Source organism: Lotus japonicus, chromosome 3 (genome assembly GCF_012489685.1).
Source record: "Lotus japonicus ecotype B-129 chromosome 3, LjGifu_v1.2".
Classification (NCBI taxonomy): Eukaryota; Viridiplantae; Streptophyta; class Magnoliopsida; order Fabales; family Fabaceae; genus Lotus; species Lotus japonicus.
The window spans coordinates 21,252,338-21,264,706 of record NC_080043.1 but is presented as its reverse complement, the minus strand read 5'-3'; the positions used below and the strand labels follow the sequence as shown (position 1 = coordinate 21,264,706).

The window sequence follows — 12,369 nt, the reverse complement described above, 5'->3', positions numbered from 1 at the left end:
CGAGGGAATTCGCTAGGAAAATCAAAGAATTAGTCTTATGCTCTAATTATCAAGTCATGTTGGCAATTATTTTAAGTCATTAAATTTCGGCTCTATGTAGCTTACTCATGACCGCCGCTTTGTACTTTTTCTTAAAAGACACACTCAGCTCTCATGCTTCGAGTTCGGTGTCTTGTGGACTTGTGGACTGGGCGAGACCCTAAGGTCCCTCGCCCAGGCGCGCCAGCCCGGGGCGACGTATGAGCCAGGAAATTGGGCCTCCTCCCGTGAGGCCCAACTGACCCATTAAGAGAAGTTAGGAGGCGCCAAGCCCAACCCCTGAATCTATAAATAGGGGACGATTACCAATTGTAAGGGACTCTTGGCTCATTTGAGAAATACAAACTTGAAATTCAGTTACTTTCTCTCTCTAAACGGTTACGCTCTTACTCTCTCTAGATTCTCACATCACGATCCTCCCACTATGGGTACCGTACTTCATCTCTATATTCTCGGATAGAACAAGGTATGTCTTGTTACATAAAATGATCAGTCATTCATCAATTCAAGTTTAATGACACTAGTTCGAACTCTCATGTTATTGTTTTGTGATTTTTAACATAAATACTTAATCATATCAATTTTTTTTGAAACTCTTAATCATATCACTTTGTTCTTAAATATAATTTATTTTTAAATAATCATATATATATATATATATATTTACAAAGAGATTAATTTCTATGCACCGACGGTGTAAAAAGTTTTACACCATCATTCAATCACAACCTTCCATTTCCTATTTTTAGATATTCTTAAATTCAAAATTAATTGTAAGCTAACAAAATGGAGGGATGTGATTGAATGATGGTATAAAACTTATTTACACCGTCGGTGCATAGAAATTAATCTCATTTACAAATATTTAAAAATCAAATCTAAAATTTGAGTTTTTCAATTTTTATTAGATTGGATCTCGGTTTATTTAAAACCTTACTGCTGGCGGAAAGTGGGTTCAAGTGGCTGAGGCTATTCCACAGCAGAGTCGCGTTGGCCAATTGATTTTGTTCGCTAACCGAAAGCTTCCCACTCTCTTAATTCTTCGTCTATTTTCATCCTTTATTCACTTTTGTTTTCCTGAAATTGATTTTGCAGGTCACTCCAATGGGGAAATCTTCCTCTTCAATCAAGAAGAAACGTTCCAAGAAATCCTCCAAGGTCTTATTCTCATTTAATTTATCATGATTTTCATTCTAGGGTTTATAATTTCACGTTTCAGATTTATTTAATTTTAAGATTCAGATTTATTCTAATTCATTCATATTTGTCTAATTTTGAGAAAAATAAGCGAATTTTTGTTTCTTATATTGATATTGCTTCTATTTGACTGAAAATTTGTGTATTATCCTGGGTTTTAACTTTTAATGTATGGTCTTTTTTTAATTTGATTCAATTTTTGGGTTTTCCAATCTAATCTTAGAAACCAAACTGAGTGTAGTTTGTTCAGTTGATTAATTTTAGTGAGAATGAATTTTCCTTTTTTTGTTTTTCTTTTTCACCAATGTAAATTCATCATGATTCAGGCCAAAGCAAGTGGTAGGAGTAAGAGCAAGAAATATAAATCGAAGAAGGTTCGCCGCAGGGAGGTTTCTCTTTCTACCTCTGATTCAGAAAGTTTAGACATATCGGCTTCCTCTAGTTCGGAAGATAGGTATAAGAGGAAAAGGGATCGCTCTCGTACGAGAAAAGATGTGAAAGTTCGTAAGAAGAGGGCTAGGAAACGTTCACGCAGCTGTGATAGCGGCAGTGAGGACTCTATCGATGCCAGGAAGGAAAAAAAGCGGAAGAGGGCAAAGAAGGATGATAAGGTAAAGGAGAAACCCTTTGAGAAGAAGAAGCGTAGGAGAGAGGCAAGTGTTAGTTCGATGAGGAGTGGGTCGTTGAGCTGCTCAACGTGTGAGGGTGGGGTTGCTGGCAATGATGACGGTCAATATGAGGCTGATAGGGGAAGATCAGAAAGAAAAGAGAAAGACAAAAGAAGATTGAGAGGAAGAAGTGGAAGTGAAAAGAGCAATAGATACAGAGCCAGAAGTTTCTCACCATGCAGTCCCCGAAATGAAGATAGTTATTATGAAGGGACTGAAGAGAACTATTTACGTGAGAACAAATCTAGGTGGCTCAGGTCAGTTATTACTGTTACAACAGAGGCCGAAGAATCTAGGGACTTGTGTGGAAATGAAACCACGGAGGAGATTGTAGATTATCATGATTACCCTTGTAGAAGTAATGACAGTAATGATGGGGGCACAAAGAGAGAGTTTGATCATCATACACTTCCTGAATCAGAGGAGAAATTGAGAGTTGAGGATGAGGTAGGAGATATGAATGCCGATCTTATTGTCACAGAATCCAAACTTGGAGATTCACTTGCTGGGACAAGTGAATCTATGAAGAATGAAACGAGTGAGACATCCGGTGCAAATCTCAATGGCGATGACTTGGAGTCAATTCTAAGACAAAAAGCCTTAGAAAACTTGAAAAAATTCCGAGGTGAGATTCAATCTGATGCAAAAGCTTCTCATCAGAAAAATAAAATTGTTAGCCAAGTGAAGCAACAAATTACTGATAATATAGATGAACCGGTTCAAGGTAAGTCTAATGTCATTAATGCAGCTGTAGGATCAACATTTGATAAGCAAACCCCTGTAGAAGAAACTAGTTTACCTTCTTGGAGGAGAAATTTAGTTTCTCCTCGAAGAAATGTTGAGAGGATTTTAAACACAGATAAAGATATATCTGGTTCTGCTAAGCATCAATTGGCCTGTGCGCCAGAAAAGGTGATTGATGCAGATAATCCTAATAAAACCGTTGCTAAATCTACTAATTACAGGAAGGGGAATTTGGAATTGACCTCATTACAACTTCGCAATGATTCACTTCAAAGTCGCTCATCTCTGAAGCAAACAACTGTGTCAGGACTTCCTCAGGAAAAGTTGGTGCTAGAAGAAAGTACTAAAGATAAGGGTGCTTCTGGAGCTGCTGATATTGAGAGTCATAGTAGCAATGATAATGTCAATAACATTACAGGATTGTATTCTGCTGTTCCTAAGCCTTCTACTCTTGGACCTAAATTTAAGCATAATAACTTGAGCATGGGCCGAGGTGATGTCAAAGATCACTCGCAGTTTGAATTGAAGCAAACTGTTGCTTCACATGAACCTTCCAAGGTAAAGTACGCAGTGACTGAGACTGATGAAAAGAGGAACGCTGCTAATAGCAGTGGCAGAGATGTTAAGGAGTTGGACAATGCTGCTGCCCCTGAATCCTGCGTAGAAAGTACATCCGTAGAGAATATTTCAGGCAAATCGCAAGATGAGTCCAATGAGGCCTCCCAGTTTGAGCAGAAAACAATGAATGTGATGCGAGGTGGTGAAATGGTACAGGTAAGTGTGAGATAATCTGTCTTATATTCTGAATCTTACTGTCATAAATTCATAATGGTGAGCCCTAAAATACGGTATGTCATCCTTTCCTTTCCTTATCCTTTTCTTACTGCTAGTGTTTTGTGAATGCTCAGGTTAGCTACAAGGTCTATATCCCAAAGAAAGCCCCTGCTTTGGCTAGAAGGCAACTTAAGCGGTAAACTTGTTTGGTGAAACAAAAGGCCTTCTTGGGTTGAGTTTATCTTTGGTTGGAACATGAAAAGAGTAAACACATGCACACGAAAGTATAGAAATTTATGAAGACATTTTTTGTGGATTCATCCGCATATATGTACTCTTAAGAACTGCATAAGTTTCTGTAAGCTATACTTTTTTTTAAGGTGATGTCGCAGGTTTTCATGAATGTAATTCGTTAGAATAATGGTACTGCAACGTTGCAACAAAGACCCTTCACTTGTTTAATGTTTTTTAGGTGGAGCATGAATAGACCTTGCTTAAGGTCTGTTTTGCGATGCTCTACTTTTATTCGAATGTATGTGGAGTTAGGTAGCGTTTGGTGACGGAACAGGACAGAACAAAATGGAACCGGACAGAACAGGATGGAACAGGACAATAATGTTCTATTTGTTGTGTTTGGTAACTCCAAGTCAATAGAACAGAACCATGATTTTAATTACATATATAACCCTGCATGTTTAATATTTGATTGAGGAAAACAAATTGAACTCAATTGAACATTTTGCATAGAAACCGTTTGTTATTGCTTACTTCATGAAATAATCACTTATTTCTTTAAAATAATCACTTATATATTGTTTAAGTTGTTTCAGCATGCTATTGAAAAAAGCAGAAACCTAATTATTATTTAAGCTATTTTAAGTGCGTTTATTTAGATTAAAAATATTGATTTTTAACTATAATATTTTTAAGAGATTTTGAGAAAAGCATAAGTTGATTCGTGTTCGACTACTCTAATTAAAATCACTTTTTTTTTACTCTCCTCATCTATCATCATAGATTTTCATTATAAGCTAAAGTAACTGTTTCAAATAATTTGTTTTCAGCTTCAGCTGAAACAAACTCAAAAAGTGATTTTTCCAAAATAAGTTGAATTAAACGCATTCTAATTGACTCGTTTATCATTGCTTACAAAAACCGATTTTACTTTTGAAAAAATAATTGATTTTATTTTAATTAAGTTGATTCGTGTTTGATTACTCTAATTAAAATCACTTTTTTTATCTCCTCTCATCTATCATCATAGGTTTTCATGATAAGCTAAAGTAACTGTTTCAAATAACCTGTTTTCAGCTTCAGCTGAAACAAACACAAAAAGTGATATTTGATTAAAAAAGTGATTTTTTGATTTTAAAAGTGATTTTTTGATTTTAAAAGTAATTTTTTGATTAAAATGTGATTTTTCCAAAATAAGTTGAATCAAACGCACTCTAATTGGCTCATTTATCATTGCTTACAAAAAGTGATTTTACTTTTGAAAAAAAAAATTGATTTTATTTTAAGTGATTTTTTTGAAAAAGTAGATTTTTATTTAACTTTGTCTACAAATATAATAAGTGCTTTCAATTTTATAAGTGATTTTAAACTGTTTAGATACATAAAATTTCAAATATAAATTAAGGGTATTTTTGAACTTGCAAAAGTTTTAAGAAAGTGTTCCGTTCCGTTCCCTTCCGTTCCACCCTTTTTCAGGGAACCAAAGTGTCATGTTCCTGAAGTCTTTTGTCCCGTTCCGTTCCATCTTAAAAATACGACAAACACAGAACGGAACCCATGTGTCCTGTTCCGTTCCCTTCCCACCTGTCTACCAAACGCTACCTTAGTGTCCATTTGGTTTGGCAATCGACGTTTGAGTCAACATGGTAAAATCTTGCTTCTTCATTAATGTACGTTGGGATGTGTGTTTTTTCGATTACGTTGATGAGATTGCCAATCCAAATGGATGAAACTCTGAAATTGGTGTAGAAGAAGTAGAAAAAGAAGATGGTGAAGCAGAAACGGAGGGATGGTTGTGGTTTGTGGGTAAGGATGTGACGGAGGACGGAGGGGATGGTGGAGGACTCGTTGAAGAATTTGGGGTGAGGTTCCTAATTTGGTGCGAATTTGGGCCACTTCCACCACTACCATAACTGTAATCGCTATCATTGTTATGACCACTATCACAGCCACCCTCCACGTCTGCCACCACCCACCACCACCATCATCACCGTCACCTTCCACCACCACAACTGCCACCACCTGAACCACTACCATCATCACCATCATCTTCCACCGCCTCCACCACCCTCCACCGTCATCGACATCACTACCACCACTACATATCGTCATGACCCACCACTGCCATCACAACCACCACCACCATTACCTTCCAACACCACCACTGTCTGAACCACCATCGCCCTACAACACTGCCACCACCACAATACCTCTCCATCACCACAATGACCACCACCCACATCATCGCCACTACCACTACCTACCGCCACGACTCACCACCACCACAACCACCTCCCTCCACCATCGTCACCACTTAGCATCACCATTGGCACCTCTACAACCACCGCATTCCATCACCACCATCATCGCTATTGTCGCAATCATCTCGGTCCCTACTGTCATCTTTACCACTCATTAACACCATCATTATTTTCATAATATCTATTATTATTCAATATTTTACGAAACATGTGTTTATATTAATTTAAACAAAATGATAAGTTATACGGTGTACGAATAAACGTTGTATAATATTAAATTTTTATTGGGCCTAATACTATAAAGTCTAATACGATTAGACCTTATACTATCGAGCCTTATACCATACAACATTTTTTCCTTATTTTTTTTAGCATGTTCATATAAGTTATGTCATATTAAAGAACCTAAAGTTCAGGAAGGTGAACAATAGGTTGATTTTGTCAAAACGTTTGGACAGAGCGGTTGGAGATGCAGAGTGGCGCATGGAGTTCCTGGATGCATTTGTCGAGCTGCTAAACAGAGTCCATTTTGACCATGCACCCCTCCTCGTTCATTGTGGTAGTACAACGACTTGGAACCATGATCGTCCATTTCGCTTTCTGGCGGCATGGGCGGATCACTCCCAGTTTGAGGTGTTGGTGGAGAACTCGTGGAGAATTGGGGAAGAGAACATTTGCCACAAGCTGAACCGGGTGAAGGAGGTCTCTCTGGTGTTTAACAAATAGGTCTTTGGTAATATTTTCAGGAGGAAGAGGCATGTGGAAGCTCGCCTAAGAGGTGTCTAGCGGGAACTTGACAACATGGTCACCTCAGACATGGTTATTTTTGAAGCAGAATTGCAAAATGAGTATAGAAATGTCCTCAAGCAAGAGGAGCTCCTTTGGTATCAGAAAGCGCGAGACAATAGAGTAAAGTTTGGCGATCGGAACACAGCTTATTTCCATACTCAAACCGTTATTCGGTGTAAAAGGAACCATATTCATCAGCTCAAAGTTGGGGATGGAGAGTGGTGCTCAGATGCAGATGTGCTTAAACAGGAGGTTCAGGGTTTCTTCACCAACCTTTTCGCTGCAGACTCTTCATTCCAGGGTGTCCCTCTTAGCCATGATCGCTTCCCAACTATGTCAGAGGCGGCAAAGGGTTCCCTTGTACAACCAGTCATGATAGAGGAGGTCAAATAGGCTTTGATGAGCATGAAGTCTTATACAGCGCCAGGACTAGATGGCTTCCAACCTTTCTTTCACAAAAAATATTGGAACCATGTTGGGGATTCTCTGTGGAAGCTAGTAAAAAGTGCTTTCGAGGAGGGTCGGGTTAATGAGGAGTTGATGGAAATCTTAGTGGTCCTTATCCCGAAGGTTGATCACCCATCCACAGTTAAGGAACTTCGCCCCATAAGCTTTTGCAATGTAACTTACAAATTGATCACCAAGGTGTTGGTCAGTAGGTTGCGGCCTTTCCTTAATACCTTGATTGGCCCGATGCAAAACAGTTTCCTCCCAGGTAGAGGAACCATGGATAATGCTCTCCTTGCTCAAGAGATAATTCACCACATGTATATCTCTCCTGCAAAGATGGGGAGCTTGGCGTTTAAAATCGACATAGAAAAGGTGTATGATAGTGTTTCTTTGACCTTTCTAAAGGAGACCTTGGAGTACTATGGCTTTCTGGAAGTGACAATTCGCCTTATCATGTGTTGTGTCACCTCTTCTCATATCACTATCCTTTGGAATGGCTCTAGACTCCCAAAATTCAAGCCTGGGAGAGGGTTGAGACAAGGTGACCCGTTATCCCCATATTTATTTGTTTTATGCATGGAGCGCCTTTCAGTTTGTATTCAGAACCTGGTGGATGCTGGTGATTGGAAGCCGGTGAGGATTTCAAGGGGAGGTCCTCCAATATCTCACATTTTATTTGCAGATGATGTGCTACTTTTCTGCAAAGCAACGACAACCCAAGTTAATCTACTGGCGGCTACCATGAAAGCATTTTGTGACAGTTCAGGTCTCAAGATTAACATGAACAAGTCCAAAGCCATAATTTCAAAGGGCGTCAGTATAGAAGTGAGGACAGAGATCTCTAGAATTGCTCCTATCCCTTTTGTGAGGGACTTGGGGAAATACTTGGGGTTTCCACTCAAAGGGGGGTGACTGAGGAGCAAAGATTTTGATTTTCTTCTTGAGAATATTCAACGTAAGCTAGGTACTTGGAGGAGGAGTATGCTTAACCTAACAGGGAGGATTTGTTTGGCAAAATCGGTAATTGCGGCCATCCCGACATACACAGTGCAGGTCTTTTATCTCCCTCGTAATGTTACTAACCGTATTAATCAAATGATGCGGTCCTTTATATGGGCAGACAACGAGGGAAGGAGGGGATGACACCTTGTTAGCTGGGAGAAAATGTTGAAATCCAAGGAACATGGTGGGCTGGCGCTTCGAGACACAAACCTAGCAAACACGACATTACTTGGAAAATCAATCTGGAGCCTTATTCATAAGCCTCAGAAGCTATGGGTACAGGCCATGAAACACAAATATTTAAGTTCTAACTCTGTTTTGCAGGTTCAACCTAAGAGATCAGATTCTCCTGTGTGGAAAGGGATACTCAAAGCTCGTGACCATCTCAATTTGGGGTTCCAATTCAGATTGGGGGAGGGGTCTACATCTCTGTGGTATGAAAACTGGAGCGGAATGGGGAGCGTGGCGAACCAGATTCCTTACGTAGATATCCACGATGCAAACTTGACACTACGGGATATAATCAGCGATGGTCGATGGAATTTAGAGAAGTTGTATACAGCCCTACCAACGGATTTGCTTCCTCAGCTGCAGCGCATAAATCCCCATCTGGTTATCAATCGCCAGGACATGTGGGTGTGGGAAGCAGCGACAGTGGGTGCTACTCTGTCAAGGATGGATACACTTGGCTCGTGGATCAATTGCAGCAGAACGATCATCAAGAGGATTGGCGTTGGCTCTGGCGCTTAAAGAACCCTGAGAAGGTGCGAATTTTCATATGGTTGGTGCTGCATAATTCAATACAAACAAATCAGTATCGCTTTAACTGTAATATGGCAGCGACCCCTAGATGTTCTCGTTGCTCTGCATCAGATGAAGACGCAATCCACTGCCTGAGGGACTGCCCTCATTCAAGAGAGATTTGGATTGTCTTGGCCAGGATTTCTGCAACATGGATGTGGGTCTTGGGTTAAGCGTCAAATACAGGGAAGGCATGGAACTCAGTTTGTGGCTTGTATGTGGGGTTGCTGGAAGTGGCGGAACAATATGATTTTTGAAGAGGCTCCGTGGTCCAGCGGCGAGGCTTGGCGTCGGGTGTGCCAGGATCACGATGAAATCAAGAAGGGGATGAACGATGATGATGGAAATTGGATGCTGAGAAAGTGGCTGCCACCACCGGAAGGATGGATTAGCCTCTGTGTCGACGAAAGCTTTAATCACGCTGGCAGGTTTATGGGTTCTGGTGGACTAGTTCGTGATCATCAAGGGCAGTGGGTCTGCGGTTTCCACAGTTATCTTGCAGGTGGCAGTGTTCTGCTATCGGAAGCAAGGGCGTTGAAACTTGGCTTGCAGCTAGTGTGGGATCGCGGATTCAGGGAGGTATATTGCAGTGTGGATTGCAGCGAACTGATTCGGACGCTGGAGGATGAAGACAACCAGAGATTCTTCCCCATTCTTAGCGACATCCGAGAGCTTATCAGTAGACAGTAGAAGGTATCTATTTCTGATATTAGTCGGGACTGCAATCAACCGGCGGATTGGCTAGCCAGGAGAGGGGCATTCACTTCATCCATGGCGCTGTGTATCCTAGATACCCCGCCGTCGGACTTAGAGATCCTTGTCTTGAGGGATCGTTTGGCTCTTCCTTAGTTTTTTCGTTTCGTTGTTAATTTTCCGATGTAGCAAAAAAAAAAGAACCTACAGAATTTTCCGATGTATAAAAAAAGAGCATAAAGAAAATAAAAAATAAAAATAAAAATGACAAGAATAAAATGTGGTTGTCGAATAAAAAAAACAGAACAAAATGTGGTAAGGTTGCGTTGAAAAGCTGAAGTGAAGGAAAAGAAAGCTATGGTGTTCTCTGCCAATCCCTTTGCACTCAGCGTTCCCGAACCCGCCTTCGAATCATGGCTCCGCGACACTGGTTACCTCGAAGTCCTCGACCACCGAACCTCCGCCGCTGCTTCCGCCGCCGCAACCTCCAATTCCGCCCCGATACCCACCACCGGTCTCTTCTCTCGCCTCGTGACCCTCCTCTCCCTCTTCACTCTCAACCCCTTTTCTAAGCTCACCGCCGAGGATTTCGCCGGCGACACCCCTTCTTGGTCCCGCTCCTTCATCGGCTTCTGCGGCTCCTACTCCTTCCCTTCCTCTCCCTCCCAAGCTCGCTTCAGGGTCCTCGAAAATGTCAAGCGTTACGCTCGCAACTACGCCTTCCTCTTCATCGTTTTCTTCGCTTGCGCTTTGTAAGCTCTTGTTGCTTCTTTGTTTGTATTTTTTTTTTTGTGAATTTTGTTTTTGTGAATTGGAGAACTTAGTATAGCTATTTTTGTTACATTGTTAACGTGTTTGGTGAAAACTGTTGTTTTGTTTTTTATTGTGCAGGTATAAGATGCCTCTTGCCCTTGTTGGGTTGATTTCATGTTTGGCATTGTGGGATTTCTTCAAGTATTGTAGTGATAGATGGGGGTTGGATCAATATCCTCTCATTCGACAGTGTTTGCTTCGCATTGCGCAATGTGGTGAGCAATAATTTCTGATATTTTGTAGCAATTAGCATCCATGTGTTGTGTGCTTAGAGCTAGTTTGAATAGATTTCTCATTAAGCAATTATAGGGGGAATGTTATAAGTAAGAGCTTCTCATATAAGTAGTTTCTACTTATGTATCTCAACTTTTCTTTGGGAAACTTACTCATTTAGGGTATGTTTGGATCGATGGTAGGGAGTGGAATGGGGTGCGATGTTTTTATGTTCCATTGTTTCAGTATGTTAAGTTAGATGAGGATGGAAACTGATGGAATCCGTTCCATCTCATTCCGTTACTTACCATCAATTTTTGAACCCCCCCAATCTGGATGGAATGGGCTCTTCCTAAGCTAATATGCTAACACTTATATTAATTGAAAAGCTCTCATAAGCTAGATGCTAATCCAAACTGGGTTATTCGCATAATTTTACATAGTTTTGCTTAGCAATGTATTGTACATTGCTTATGGATGCTGCAAAATTATCTCTAACTTGATGTGCCCAAGATTAATTGGAACTTCTGTTTCTGAATCTCAACTCTTGCAGCAACAGCAGTTATTCTAATATTTTCCAATGTTCAAATGGCTCTCTTTTGTGCATTAAGTGTCGGCTATGCAGGTGAATAATCTTTATACATTTTTAGTCTTCTTGCTACCTTGTTTCCTTCCTTAACTGGTCTCCTACATTAGTCGGTTCTCAAGTTAAAATATTTGTTGTAGGTGTGATACTGCATGCTGCATTTCGGAAGTTGACCCCTGTAAAGCCCCCTTCTTCAAGCAGAAGTAGATAGTTGGTTAATTGAAGAAACAGTGACACACTTGCCTTTATACAGGACCAGCAGATCATAGTTCACTACTTCAGTGATTCAGGGGGCTTTGGTACAAAATGGTGCTTACAATGTAGATTTAGAGGACATGACTTTGGTACAGAAGACTGTGCAATGTAGAATTTAGGGACAGGTATTGGCTTAGGCACTGATAGTCTCTAGTTTGATGATTTTCATGTTTAGATTTACATGTAGTAAGAAAGGGTTCATTATTTCTACATTTATCTTATGTTTATTTATTTTCTACTTTCTAAATGCCAGACAAAAGACAGAAGTTTTGAATTTCATTTAATGATATATGTAAGAAATAAGAATGATGAGATACCAAATGAGCCTTTTATTTGCATATCTAATCCTATTTTATATTTTATATATCGGTTGCCTGCGTGGCCCTCTTGGGACTTAAAAGGATCTAAGCCTCATGTTCTAAATATGCACTTTTACTCATCCAAACTATACTTCTTGTAGGCAGCTATTATGGATTTCACTCAACTAATGGTTTTAAAGTGATAGTCCATGTTCGTACTCCAAGGTAGCTACATGCTCTGGTACCCATTTAAAATGAGATGGTTTAAAATTCTTCACTTCATTATTTGAAATGTGAAGGACTAAATTGCAAATTGTAAAATTTTATTTCGGAAGATTGCAAAGAAGCATGGCAAATTAAGATAAAAATGTATCAAACCCCTCCATTTTTTGGTGTGAATTTTTTGATGTTTATAGGTCTGGTTTGATCCCAACAGTTGCTTAAAGTTGAACCCTGTTTCTCTGGTCGGGTACACCCTAACAGCTTATGTTGTAGAGGACATAACTCTCATTTTATAAATTCAAATTAGGTGAAACCCCATTAAATTTTTT

The 12,369-nt window shown here is 39.9% G+C and overlaps 2 protein-coding genes across 2 annotated transcripts; both read left to right on the top strand.

Annotated features, from left to right (window-relative positions):
• The first annotated feature begins 976 nt into the window (after positions 1-976).
• On the top strand, positions 977-3,953 carry LOC130746780 (uncharacterized). Its single transcript, XM_057599504.1, has 3 exons — positions 977-1,197; positions 1,563-3,422; positions 3,557-3,953. Exons 1-3 carry the CDS (start codon positions 1,144-1,146, stop codon positions 3,620-3,622), a joined length of 1,980 nt encoding a protein of 659 aa, XP_057455487.1. The 5' UTR covers positions 977-1,143; the 3' UTR covers positions 3,623-3,953.
• A 5,990-nt stretch (positions 3,954-9,943) lies between these two features.
• Positions 9,944-11,840, top strand: LOC130748102 (PRA1 family protein H). The gene is made up of 4 exons (XM_057601248.1): positions 9,944-10,404; positions 10,544-10,680; positions 11,232-11,303; positions 11,405-11,840. The coding sequence occupies exons 1-4, from the start codon at positions 10,010-10,012 to the stop codon at positions 11,473-11,475; spliced, it is 675 nt and encodes a 224-aa protein (XP_057457231.1). The 5' UTR covers positions 9,944-10,009; the 3' UTR covers positions 11,476-11,840.
• Positions 11,841-12,369: the final 529 nt, after the last annotated feature.